At 41.6% G+C, this 12,551-nt stretch overlaps 1 protein-coding gene across 8 annotated transcripts in view; it reads right to left on the bottom strand.

Moving 5' to 3' along the window:
- ABLIM2 (actin binding LIM protein family member 2) overlaps positions 1 to 12,551 on the bottom strand; it is a 301,430-nt gene that overhangs the window by 141,056 nt on the left and 147,823 nt on the right. For all 8 annotated transcript variants that reach the window (XR_003566819.1, XM_027836365.1, XM_027836364.1 and 5 more), the window contains exon 4: positions 5,181 to 5,296. Coding sequence is in view for 7 of the 8 variants with exons in the window: in XM_027836365.1 (XP_027692166.1) it covers positions 5,181 to 5,296 (116 nt within the window). In the remaining variant the exon portion in view is untranslated. The remainder of the gene's footprint in view (positions 1 to 5,180; positions 5,297 to 12,551) is intronic.

The raw sequence follows: 12,551 nt of genomic DNA, 5'->3' as shown, positions 1-12,551 counted from the left end.
TCTATTTCATGTCTTAGAACCTCTTGACAATCTGGTGAAGCAATGGACCCTTTATGTATAAAATACAAAAGATTACAAAAGAAACCAATTATACTGAAATACAGTTATCAAAAACAAACCTGAATGACCTGAGTGGGAGAGGAAGCTGGTGGCAAAGGCACTTCTGCGGGACTATTAAGAGATGGGTGCCCAAGAGTAGGAAGGTTCATGAGTAGTTTGGTAGTAAGTGGAAGCTGGCCATTGTGCTGATAAAGTATAATGGGATAGAGTGTTCAGTGAAGCAACGGGGTATGGACTGGGATGAAAAGTATGCTCTTATCTGTAAATAGAGAGGATGGAACAAGATGGCATATAATGTCCCTTCCAGCACTAAATCTAAGATCCTCTGCCTCTATCAGCTTTGGATGTAATGTTCCTTTCCAGAAAATGAGAAATAAATCTGTGGTTCTAAGGGACGATGTCTATTTCTCTTTTACCAGCCAGCCACATAGTTTGGATTTCTGATTTCCCCTCCTGCTTTCTCTCACCAAACTGTGGTAGCTGGTAGCTGTGGTGAGAGGGCTTCTTTTAGAAGAAAATGGTAGTTATAAGGGAACTGTATGCCCACAAAACCACACTTCCTCTATTTAATATATATTAAAAACCAAATTGGCCTCAAGAAACAATAAAGTCCTCATTTACACAATACTATGTTGACAGGCTCCAAATTGAGCCACACTCCTGAGTGCTTTCAAGAGACTGGGAAAGGTCAAAAAGGAAAGAAATGTTGAGCAGGGAGAGCCTTAATTGAGTTCTACAGATCTGCTGTAATAATCAGCAAAGAGCTTCCTGGCTGGCTTTTGTAGAAGGCAGCTCCCTCCCCAACCCCTACACTGTTCCAAATCACAAAAGACCATCCAGCCTGCCTCAGATGACTCAGCTTCTCATGCAGGGAAACCAGTGGTGGGTAGTGAAATAATGTGTGCAGCTCATAAGTCTTGGTTTATTCCTTATAACATCAGGACAGGAACTTAACAGGGAGACCTATAAGGCTCTACCCACTCCAATTTTTCAGTCCTCTCACCCTAAATCTGGGTTTCACACATCAATTCATTCTATGCCCATCGACTGGAAGAAAGCATCCAACCAATAAAGAAACATTTATTAAGCACTTATTTTGTGCCGGGCACTGAAATAGGAACTGGGAAATTAATGATAAAAAGAAAATAAAACAATCCCTACTTTCTTTTTTTTTAAATATTTTTAGGCAATTGAGGTTAAGTGACTTGCCCAGGGTCACACAGCTAGTGAGTGTCAAGTGTTTGGTCTGAGGCCAGATTGTGAACTCAGGTCCTCCTGCCTTCAGGGCCAGTGCTGTATCCACTGAGCCACCTGGCTGCTCTCAACAATCCCTACTTTCAAGCAGTTTGCATTCTCTCTGGGGGAGCAACATGATGTAAGTAAATACATAATAAATGCAAAATTAATACACAGCAGTTTAGGGAGGGTGGGCATTGGCAGTTGAGAGAGCAGGAAAGTTTCCTGTAGAAGGTTGTGCTTTGAGTCTTGAAGGAAGTGAAGTATTTTATGAGGCAAAGGTGAGGGGTAATAGCATTCCAGTGATGAGGCAAGATCAGTTCAAAGGTATGGAGGAGGGAGATGAAATCTCTGTGTGAGAAGCAAGCAGGAACCAGGCCAATTAGATGAGGAAAGAGCCTAAACCAAGGCAGTGGCTATGGGAGCAGTGAGAAAGGCACAAGTATAAGAGATGATGCGGAGCAAGAAATGACAGGAATTGGCAACTGGGTGGATACATGGGGTGAGGGAGGGGAGGAGTTGGGGATAGTGCTGAGGTTGCAAATCTGGGAGACTGAAAGGATGGTGAAGCCTTCAACAGAAGAAACAGTGGGTTTTGTTGAAAAGATGAGTTCTGTTTTGGACATCGAGTCATTCAGATTGCAACCAATATGTTCCTGTCCATTCTGTGTGACTTCCTTTCATATCTTTTCATTAACTCATCAAAGAAATCAACCCAATATGCTGCAGGTCTAACCTAACTTTATTTTGATATCACGAGGATACCAGTGGAACATATGGTTTTTCCATCACTTAGCCCCTTCTCCACATGACCAGCCTGTCTTATTGTTTGGAATAATCTTGGTGTTGTGGTTGTAAACCCCAGTTATTTTTTAAAGGCATACAAACAGGGCAGTTTTAAATTTTAGCCTGTGTATGTATAAACTTTGTTTTTCCTTTGTTACAGAAAGGCCTTAGAGGAGCTAATTTTAGAAATGAGGAAAATGAGAGTCAGAGAGGATAAATGACCTGCCTGAGGTCATACAGGCAATAGATGGCACAGCTAAGAATTAATCCAAGCACTTTGATTCCAAATTCAGCACCCTTTCCTCCATAGGTATACACCTTCTGCATGGCTCAGAGGCAAATAACCTGTGGGTTTGTACCAACTTCTCAAACAATCTAAAAAAAGAGTCATAAATATATGACTAAAAGCCAGTCTCTAATATATCCAGAAAATTGGCAAAGATGACAAAAGATGGATATGATCAATAGTGAAGGGGTTGTGGAAAGTCACATACATTAGTGAATTGTCAGTAGAACCATAAGTTGGTACAACCAATCTGGAAAGCAATTTGGAATTATGCAAATATAACACTCCCTTGGTCAGTGTCCTGAAATGCCCCGTGCTTTATGCAGAGAGACATGTGACTAAGGGAATGCAGAGTATAACTGGAGCCATAGATATCTGTCAAGAGACACAACAGGGTTGGCTTCCCATACATGCCTGTGGCTCTCAGGACTCCAGGCTGCAGCATGCTCAGCATTCTCTCAGCCGATCAGTAGTCATGTCTCCTTCTGAGTACATGCAGCAATGAGCTGTTTTACAGGGCACTGTCCAAGGAAGCATTCACAGAGTAATTAAAATGTCTATACTCGTTGATCCAGGGATTCCACTGCTAGGCAGATTACCCCCTTCCACCCCCCTGTAAGAGGATATGCACAAAAGTGACTTCTATATACCAAAATATGTATAGCATGTGCAGGTATGCATGCGTGTATATGTGTGTGTGTGTGTGTGTGTGTGAGAGAGAGAGAGAGACAGAGAGAGAGAGAGAGAGAGAGAGAAACTGGAAATAAAGCAGATGTCCATTGGTTAAGAATGGCTGAACAAACTGCGGTACATGAATGTAAAGGAATATAAGAAAAGACCATGAAGAATACATAGAAGCATGAAAAGATTTATAGAAACTGATACAAAGTGAAGTAAGCAAAGCCAGGAGAAAAATGTACTCAGTGACAACAATGTAAATGTAAAGAACCATAACTATGAAACCATTGAAACTAAATATAACAAAATTATAAAGAATAATCTTAGCCTCAAAGAAAGGGTATGAGAAGACATCTTACCCTCCTTTGTGGAGGTCAGGGTTTCATTTTGATTGGTTTTTCTACTTTTTCTTTAAAAAAAATCTTTGCTATAAGGGATGGATTTCTGGGAAGCATACAGTGGGAAAACTATGTGACATTAAAAAAACAAAAGTTACAGGGAAAAGTCTATTTTAAAAAGGAATCAGTGTCAGGTTCATTTCTACTGCCTCAGGAGAAGTGGAGAAATCTTGGTTTGAAGCTGGCCAAATACTTTCTCTCTGTTACTTTTTTTCTTGTCAATATATTATAATCTTCCACTAAATCCCTGTACTCATCATGGAGTGGAGTTGAAGCTGGGCTCTTGAAAACTAAGCCAGTGAAATGTAATCTCTGGCTAGACCTGCCATGCTAGAATGGCTTGTAGACCAAGTCACCCAATGGATTCTGTGTCTGTCATTTAAGGACCACCTTTGTTTGGTTCAGAGAAGCTCCACACTGGGTTGGCCACAAGGTGTAGAGGGGTTATGATATGTACCTGAAGGAAGGGGTAGGTGAAGAGTGAAGTACTCCCATTGTAAAACATAGCAGCTCCTTGAAGGTTTGAAGGATTCTTTTTCAATATTTCAACACAAGGACTTCATCATTTTTCAGTATGGGGGACTGACTCCCCACCTTAATAGAGCATCTTTCATGAGCTGCTGTGGCCAACACAAGCTATAGTAATAGCTAACTTCTATACAGTACAGTGCATCAGGGTTTATAAAGGTTTGCAAAGCACTTTACAAATATTATCTCATTTTATCCTCACAATAACACTGGGAGGTAGGTGCCATTACCATTTTCATTTTCCTATTTTCCCATTCTCATTGAGGAAACTGAGGCAGACAAAAGTTAAGTGACTTGCCCAGATTCATACAGCTCTTAAGTCTCAGAGGCTGCATTTGGACTAGAGCCTTCCTGACTCTAGGTCTACTGCTCTATCCACTGTGTCACCTGGCTGCCATGTTCTGTGGGGGTAGGGTGGGGCAGATAGCCTTTTGGTGATGAGCTCTTCTGTAATTGGTTAGATTGGCCCTAAATAAGTTACACAGTTAGTCTATGAACAAGGAAGTTGATGAGCAAGTACTAAGCACCTACTATGTCCCAGGCACTGTGCCAAGTGAGAGGGATAAAAGAAAGGCAAAAAATAACAGTTTCTGATCTCAAGGAATTCACAGTGTTGGGGGAGGGGCTGGTGTAGAAGTGGGGAACTTGTGGCCCTCTAGGTCCTCAAGGGTGGCCCTTTGACTGAATAAATTGGAGATGCTTTCAGAGGGAAGGCTAACTTAGATGAAGGAAAACTGAGAAAGGTTACTGGTAGAAAGTCTGACTTTAGCTGAGACTTGAAGGAAGCCAGAGTAAGAGGTGAGCAGGGAGTTCCAGGCATGGGGGACAACAAGTGATGCACTGTCTTGTGGGAGGAAAAGTAGGGTAGGCACCATCACAGGATCCAGGAGTATATGGAGAGAAGTAAGGGGTAAGAAAATTGGAAGAGGAGCAAGGGGTCAGTTTATAAAGGGCTTTAAAAGCCACATAGAGGATTTTACATTGGATTCTGGAGGCAATGGGGATTCTTTGGAGTTTAAGTTGTTAAACACACACTTTAAGATGTATTTGACAGAAGAGTAGAGGATGGACTGAGCTGCCCTGCCTTTGAGAATCTAGGCCCAGCCCTGAGAAAGTCTTGGAAGGGAACTTTAGTGGCAGTAATAATTCAGAAACTGCCTTGGAAGCCTGGTGGCTTGGCAGGGTCTTCTTCCTACATGCATACTTACTCCGGAGTCCTTGGAGGAGGTAGGAGCTCCCGCTGGTAGTGGGGGGCAGGGAACACTTTTGGCAGATACACTCCTTCCCATTAAAGGTCACCCGGTCACCAGGAGGAAAAGGCAATCTGTAGCAAGGAAATCAAATCAGTCCTCATTAGTAACCAAATTGGCACTGCCCGGCTGAATAGAACTTTCTCACGTAAATGGAAATCTCTGGGGTTTTTCCCTTCCATGTGTTTCCCTTACAGTTTACTATAGAGACTACTTTCACATCCTCTGTCTCATTTGGAAATAATAGCTTTCATTTATACAACTAACAACTTATAGCACAGGACTCTTAACTTGGGGCTGTGAACTTCCTTTTTAAAAATTTTTTGATAACTTTATTTCAATATAGTTGGCTTCTTTTGTATATTCCTCTGCATTTTGTTTTACGCATTTAAAAACATTATTCTGAAAAAAAAAACATTATTCTGAGATGTCTGTAGGTTTCATCAAACTGTCAAAAAGGATCCTTGACAAGAAAAGGTTAAGAGCCCCCACTTTAGGAGTTTACAAAGCATCTTTTTCCCAACTCCCCTGTAAAGGATAAGTGCTATCAAAGGCTCAGAGGGGCAAAGTGACCTTTTTTTTTGCCCACCATCGCTCTGTAGTAAGTGACAAGAGCAGGGATTCAACCCCAGGTTTTCTAATTCAATCATTAGTTTACAGGATCATAGGATCTGGGGCAAGAAGGGACCTAGAGGTCATCTACCAGGGGTGGGGAACCTGCATCCTCAAGGTCACATGTGGCCTTCTAGGTCCTTGGGTGCAGCCTTTTGACTGAATTTAAGTTTTACAGAACAAATCCTTTTATTCAGGGGATTTGTTCTGTGAAGTTTGGATTCAGTGAAAGGGCCACACTTGAGGACCTAGAAGGCCACATGTGGCCTCGAGGACGCAGGTTCCTCACCCATGATAGTCCAATCATCTCATCTTATAGATCAGTAAACTGAGTCCCAGGGCAATTAAGTGATTTGCCCACAATCTCACAGGGAATGAGTTGGAGAGCTGGGATTTGAGTCTCTGGTGTTCTGACACTATACCAAATGTTCTTTCCATAGCAGTTAATCATGCTATTGTTTATATAACGCATTAAGATTTGCAAAGTACTTCATATTTATTATCTCATTTGGTCCTCACAATGACCTATTTATTATCAGCCCCATTTTATAGCTGAGGAAATTGAGGCTGAGAGGGGTTAAGTGACTTGCCCAGGGCCACACAGCTAGTAAGCATCTGAAATAGGCCTGAACTCACTCTAAGTCCATCCCTTGATCTAATACACCACTATATCAATCAATCAATCAATGAGCATTTATTAAGTGCCTGCCATGTGCCACGCATTGGTGATAGATACAAAGACAAAATTGAAATAGTCCCTGTCCTCAAAGAGCTCACATTTGAACAGTGGTGACCACATAGGCCTATGTAAATATAAATAATAAAGGTAGTTTTCTTATTTCTTTTTGTATTTTCTTTTCAGTTCTAAACTCTCTCCCTCTTTCTACCCCCTCTCCTACTGATTAAAAAGGCAAGAATATGATACCCAGTATTCATATGAATTCATATAAAACCTATTTTCACATTAACCATGTTGCAAAAGAAAAAAAGAAAAAAAGGCAAGGAAAATAAAGAAGGTGAAAAAATCTGTTTTATTCTGTACTCAGAGTTTATCAGTTCTCTCTTTGGAGATGGGTGGCATTTTTCATCATGAATAATACAGATAATTTTTAAGGAGAAGGCACTAGCAACTGTGGGAGACCAGAGTGAAGGCCTCCTGGAATCAGAAAGACCTAAGTTCAAATCTGACCTCAGACATTTACTAGGTGTATGACTTGAGCAAATCACTTAAGCTCTGTCTACCTTAGTTTCCTCAACTGTAAAATGGGGATAATAATAGCATCTATCTCTCAGAGTTGTTGTAAGGATCAAATGAAATTATATTTGCAAAGCACTTAGCACAGTGCCTGGCGCAGAATAGGAACTGAATAACTGCTTGTTTTCTTCCTTCTTTCCTTCCTTCCTTCCTTCCTTCCTTCCTTCTTTCCTTCCTTCCTTCCTTCCTTCCTTCCTTCTTTCCTTCCTTCCTACAGATGGTAACACTTGAGCTAATAGAGGCAAAGGTAAAAAGAAAATGCATTCTTGGCATGGGTGACAGTCTGTGCAAAGGAGGCAGAGTGTCTTGTGTGAGGCCGGTAAGAAGGCTAGTTTGTCTGGATCACAGAGTGTGTAAAGAGGTATACTACATAACAAGGTGAGGAGGTTAGGCTGGACTCAGGTGGTGCACGGGCAGTGTCTCCCTCTACCGTCTTGTGTTTCGTCCTAGATTCTTCTGCAAGAGGAGAGCAGACCCGCTTGAGTAGCCAGAAGAAGCTCTTGAGGTCAACAAGACTGGACTCCTGGGGCTCCTGTCTCCTTACTCTGGTCCATTCTCCACTATCCTCATTCTTTTCATATGCCTTCAAGGCCCTCTTCCAAGTAAAAAGCAAAAACAAAAGCAAATAGACAAATCCTGCTTTCTGAGGAAGCATTTTATCTCATTCATTTGAATCTTAGTGTGAATTTAAGTTACTGTATAGCTTCTAGCAGGGGTATTTGCACGTCCCATCTTAAGCTCTAAAGACAGTATGAAAGATTGTGTCCCCCAGAGGAAACAAAAAGTTATTTCAGGTCTCAAGACAGCAGGTGATACATGGGGCAGAAAAGCTTCTAAGTGTCCCTGAATTCACACTGGGCCAGTGGCCACTGACATCATCTGTGAGCAAGGCCAGTTCTGCTAGTGTGGGTCCTGAGAGGGCATCTATTTCAGCCCGCCTTCCTCACTTTGAGCCACATTTTTACCTTCTGTTTGCAATGCTACTCAGTAGCTTCTCAGGAAATTTGTTTTTTTTAAAAAAATCAATGTTATGACTACATTTCATCGCATTTGCAGAATGAGATAATTTTCTAACCCCAATCCTGCCTCATCAGGAAATGTTTCATATTGACCTACTCAATCAATAAACATTTATTAAATATCTACCATGTGCCTGGCACTGTGTTAAGTGTTGATACACAAAAAAAGTAAAAATCAGTCCTTTCTCTCAAGAAGTCACAGTGTAACCAAGGAGAAAACATGAAAATACTTATGTACAAGCATGATATATACAGGATAAATTGGAGATATTCAACTGAAGGAAGTCACTGACGTTAAAAGGTATTAGGGAAGGATTTTTGTAGAAGGTAGGATTTTCACTAGAACTTGAAGGACACCAGGGAAGCCAGGAAGTGGAGATGAGAAGGGAGAACATTCTGGAAATGAGAGTCTAAGAAAATGCCAATAATTGGGAGAAAGAGTATCTTATAGGAAGGAAATGGTGCCAGTGTCACTGGATCTCTGGGAGGAGAAAGGTGTAAGAAGATTGCAAAGGTAGAGAAGAACCAGGTTGTGGAGGGCTTTGAATGAGAAACAGAGAATTTTATATTTGATTCTGGAGATAATAGGAAACCACTGTAGTTTGTTGCATGGGTGTGGGGTTTGTTTAGTAAGATCAAAGGGAGATGAGATACAGGGTGATGGTGGAGATGGACAGATCAGGGAGAATTTTTGACAATGGGGGAGATCTGGTCGTTGGCATTAAGGAAGCAGCCAGTAGGCAGGGAGGGATTGAAGATAAGTAAGAGAGTGGGGATGATAGAGAGAGCATTTTGCTGGAGAATGGGATGGAATGGGATCACTTGTCATGTAGAGGGATTTTCCTAGTTAACCTGGAGAAATACCACCTCATCGTGTGAGACAAGGGTGAGGATGAGATTACCCAGAAGGTATCTGGATGATACGAGATGGGAAACAGGGGAGAAGAGGAAACAGTCAACGGCCTCAATTTTTTTTTCAGCAAAGTATGAAACAAGATTCTGAACTTAGAAGATAGGAGGAAAGAGGGCAATAGCAGGTTTAAGAAGGAATGAAAAGCTTTGAAAGATCAACTGTGGCAAATGGGATAGTAAGTTAATTAGGAAGGTATAAAAAGGATTGCCTTGCTACAATGAGGGCCCAGTTGAGATTATGTGTAACATAAATTTGTAGTGGACCCAATCAACATGGTTTTGTGATTTTTTTTCCCCATTATCATGGAGCAGGACACAAGTAGGATTCATGCAGGGGGTGGCAGAAGTAATCTAAGGCTGAGACTTGGCAGGACAAGATTAGTTATAGAATGGGGGCAAGGGACTCAAGAGGACAGTGGTTCACCAAGAGGTCAAGACGAGGAAAACGTGAGACTACAGACAGTGATGGGATGATGGAATGGGAAAGAACCGAAGAGTGGAGGGATTAGGAATCACAGTGGGGACAAATAATAAGGGATGGGGTTACAAAGCAAATGGAGAAGTGCAATGACTTTATTGTTGTTCAGTTGTTTCAGTTGTGTTCAACTCTTGATGACCTCATTTGGGATGTTCCTCTCCAGCTCACTTGACAGATGAAGAAACTGAGGCAAACAGGGTTAAGTGACTTGCCCAGGGTCACATAGCTAGTAAATGTTTGAGGCTAGATTTCACCTCAGAAAGATAAGTCTTCCTGACTTCAGGCCTGACACTCTCTCCACTGAACCACCTAGCAGCCCCATAATATTATAATATCATATTACGCTATCATAATCCTTTATATTTATATCCAGAGTCAGACAACCTGGACTCTACTCCTGGTACTTTCACTAATAAGCTGTGTGTCCTTGGCCAAGAACTTCATCCTAAGTTTCAGTTTCTTCATCAAAACGAGGGTAAGAATAATCATATTACTTGCCTCATAGCGTTGTTGGAAAGAATCAGATGAAATCGTTTCTGTAAAGCACTACATAAATGTCAAGAATTCATTATTGTTGCTGTTATTTATTACCTATCCTTAGGTTTATAGAAGGAAGCATTCATGTGAGTGCATAATCATGGCCAAAACGGCTTTATGGAAATCAGCTCCGACTTCCCAGTTGGCTCTTCGATGGATGACTGCAGCCCTGACTGCCTGATGGCAGCCACAATCCCTTGCAGACACAGAATGATGAAGCATTACAGGTACCATGCAGATGTCAGCCCATACAGTATGGTTCCCACTATTCTCTCCTGTTTTCCAAGGTTTAGATCCCTGCCTTTAGAGGTATCTTTATAGAATTCTGTTTCAGAGTAGCATTGTGGATAGCATATTAGACTCAGGTACCAGGAAACTTAGGTTCAAATTCTGCCTCAGAAACTCAATGGCTGAGTGGTGATGGAATAGCTATTTAGTCTCTTGGAGCCTCGGGTTCCTCACCTATAAAATAGGGATAATCAATCCACAAGCACCCAAATTGTACTACTTAACTGAGAGGGTTATAAGGAAAAGAATGTGCACACTGTAAGGCACTATAGAAAAAGGAATTATTGTAAGTATTGCAAATGTACATTCTTTGGTGCTGATAACCTTGCTAATAAACTGGGGCAGAATTTGAGAGGGCAAGAATAAGGAAGAAATAAAAGAATCATATTCATGGGATTCTAGGTCCCCTACACCCCACACAAATACACACATGCATGAACACACACACATGCACACACACACACGCACACACACACATGCACCCACAGACATACACACACACATACACACACACGCACCCACACATGCACCCACAGACATACACACACATGCACACACACATGCACCCACAGACATACACACACACACACACACACTTTCATAAGGCTACTCCAGTGATACATTACATGTAAGAGTTAGACATTAGAACACAGAGCTGAAAGTGACTTTGGACCATCGATCGAGAGCGCTAGAAGATACCTTAGAATAAGAATGTGAGAGGTGGAAGATGTCTTAGAGGAGGCCATTTAGTCTAAGCCCATCATTCTCCAGAGGAGGATCCTGGGGCCCAAAGCAGTGAAGTCAGAGAGCAGGTTACTGTCAGTCAGAATTAGAACTAGAACTAGAACTAGAACTGGAACTAGAACTAGAACTGTTTGTCCACTTCTTTTTAGTCTTTTGTTCTCTCTTTTGTCTCCCTTTTCTGTAGTTTTTCAATTCAATTCAGTTCAGCAAATATTAAATGTCTACAGGAGACAAAGTTCTGTGCTAGGCAATGGAGAAGTTACAAGTTTAAATAAAATGTGCTCCTTGCTCTCAGGGAAAACAGAATTGCAGGGCAAAGGCAGAGGGAAGTGTTCTCAAACAGTTTCCCACAAAGAGACGGCAGTCATAGGTGCAGGGCAGATATTAATAGGGAACAGCTTAGGGGTACTCTGTTCAACTCTCTCCAGCTCTCCAAAAGGCTAGAGGCTCCAACATCCAAGAGCACGCTCTGACCTCTGGCACCAGTCCATTCAGGGCTCCAACTTACCTAGAGTTTTAGACAAAGAGCTGATGTAGCACAAATAGGAGACTGTTCCTTCCCCTGTGGGGCAAGGCAGTGGGGTAGCCGTGACACAAAGGTGTCAGACACTGGCTTGCTGGGCACATTAGGGCTGGCAACACTCCCTAGTACCATGAGAACCAAATTAAAATGGAACTGGGAAATATTTAACAAAACTTCAAAAAAATACAATAAACAATAGCTAATGAGAATGTGTGGTTTTCTACCTCACTCTGAACCTGTAGGGATTCCCATTTCTAAATGAATTTGACACTACTGGTATAGTCTACTGACATCAGGATTTTTTGAGTTGACAAAAAAAGAATGAGTAATGAGGGGCAGGGCTCCAGGAAGCTTATCTCTGTGCTGCAGCCAGAAACTAGCTGAGGGTAAGGGGTAGAGTATGTGTATAACATTCAGTCTTCAGGTCACTTGAGTTTTAGCATATATCCATATTAGGGGGCCAGTACGGTGCCAAGTCAAAATGGTTTTCAATGGTGTACAATAATCTACTCCAGGGATATGGCAAATACACAAATAATTATATCCACAAACAATATGTTAAATACCAGTTGCACTAAGAACATTGTGCTAGGTGCTGAGGAAGATGAAAAGTTTAGCAATGGCATGGTGTTAGTCCTAATGGTACTTAAAGTCTAGGGAAGGGAGAGTAACATTCTTAGGGAATTATAATGCATTATGTTATATGATGTTATAAAATTATAAGACATTCACAAAGCAAATTGCTATATGAGGGATGAAAGGAAGATCATTAGCAATGGAGTGTGGGACAGGAATTAGAGAAGGATTCCTTGTAGGGGTGAAGTCTGAGTTAGGTTTTAAAGAATAGATATGAATTCAAAAGGGACAAAGAGAAAAAGAGAGAGGGAGAGAGAGAGAGAGAGAGAGAGAGAGAGAGAGAGAGAGAGAGAGAGAGAGAGAGGGAGAGAGAGAGAGAGAGAGA

Source organism: Vombatus ursinus, unplaced genomic scaffold (genome assembly GCF_900497805.2).
Source record: "Vombatus ursinus unplaced genomic scaffold, bare-nosed wombat genome assembly UNPS02014818.1, whole genome shotgun sequence".
Classification (NCBI taxonomy): Eukaryota; Metazoa; Chordata; class Mammalia; order Diprotodontia; family Vombatidae; genus Vombatus; species Vombatus ursinus.
The sequence above is the reverse complement of the archived record's forward strand: the minus strand, read 5'-3'. Positions and strand labels throughout refer to the sequence as shown.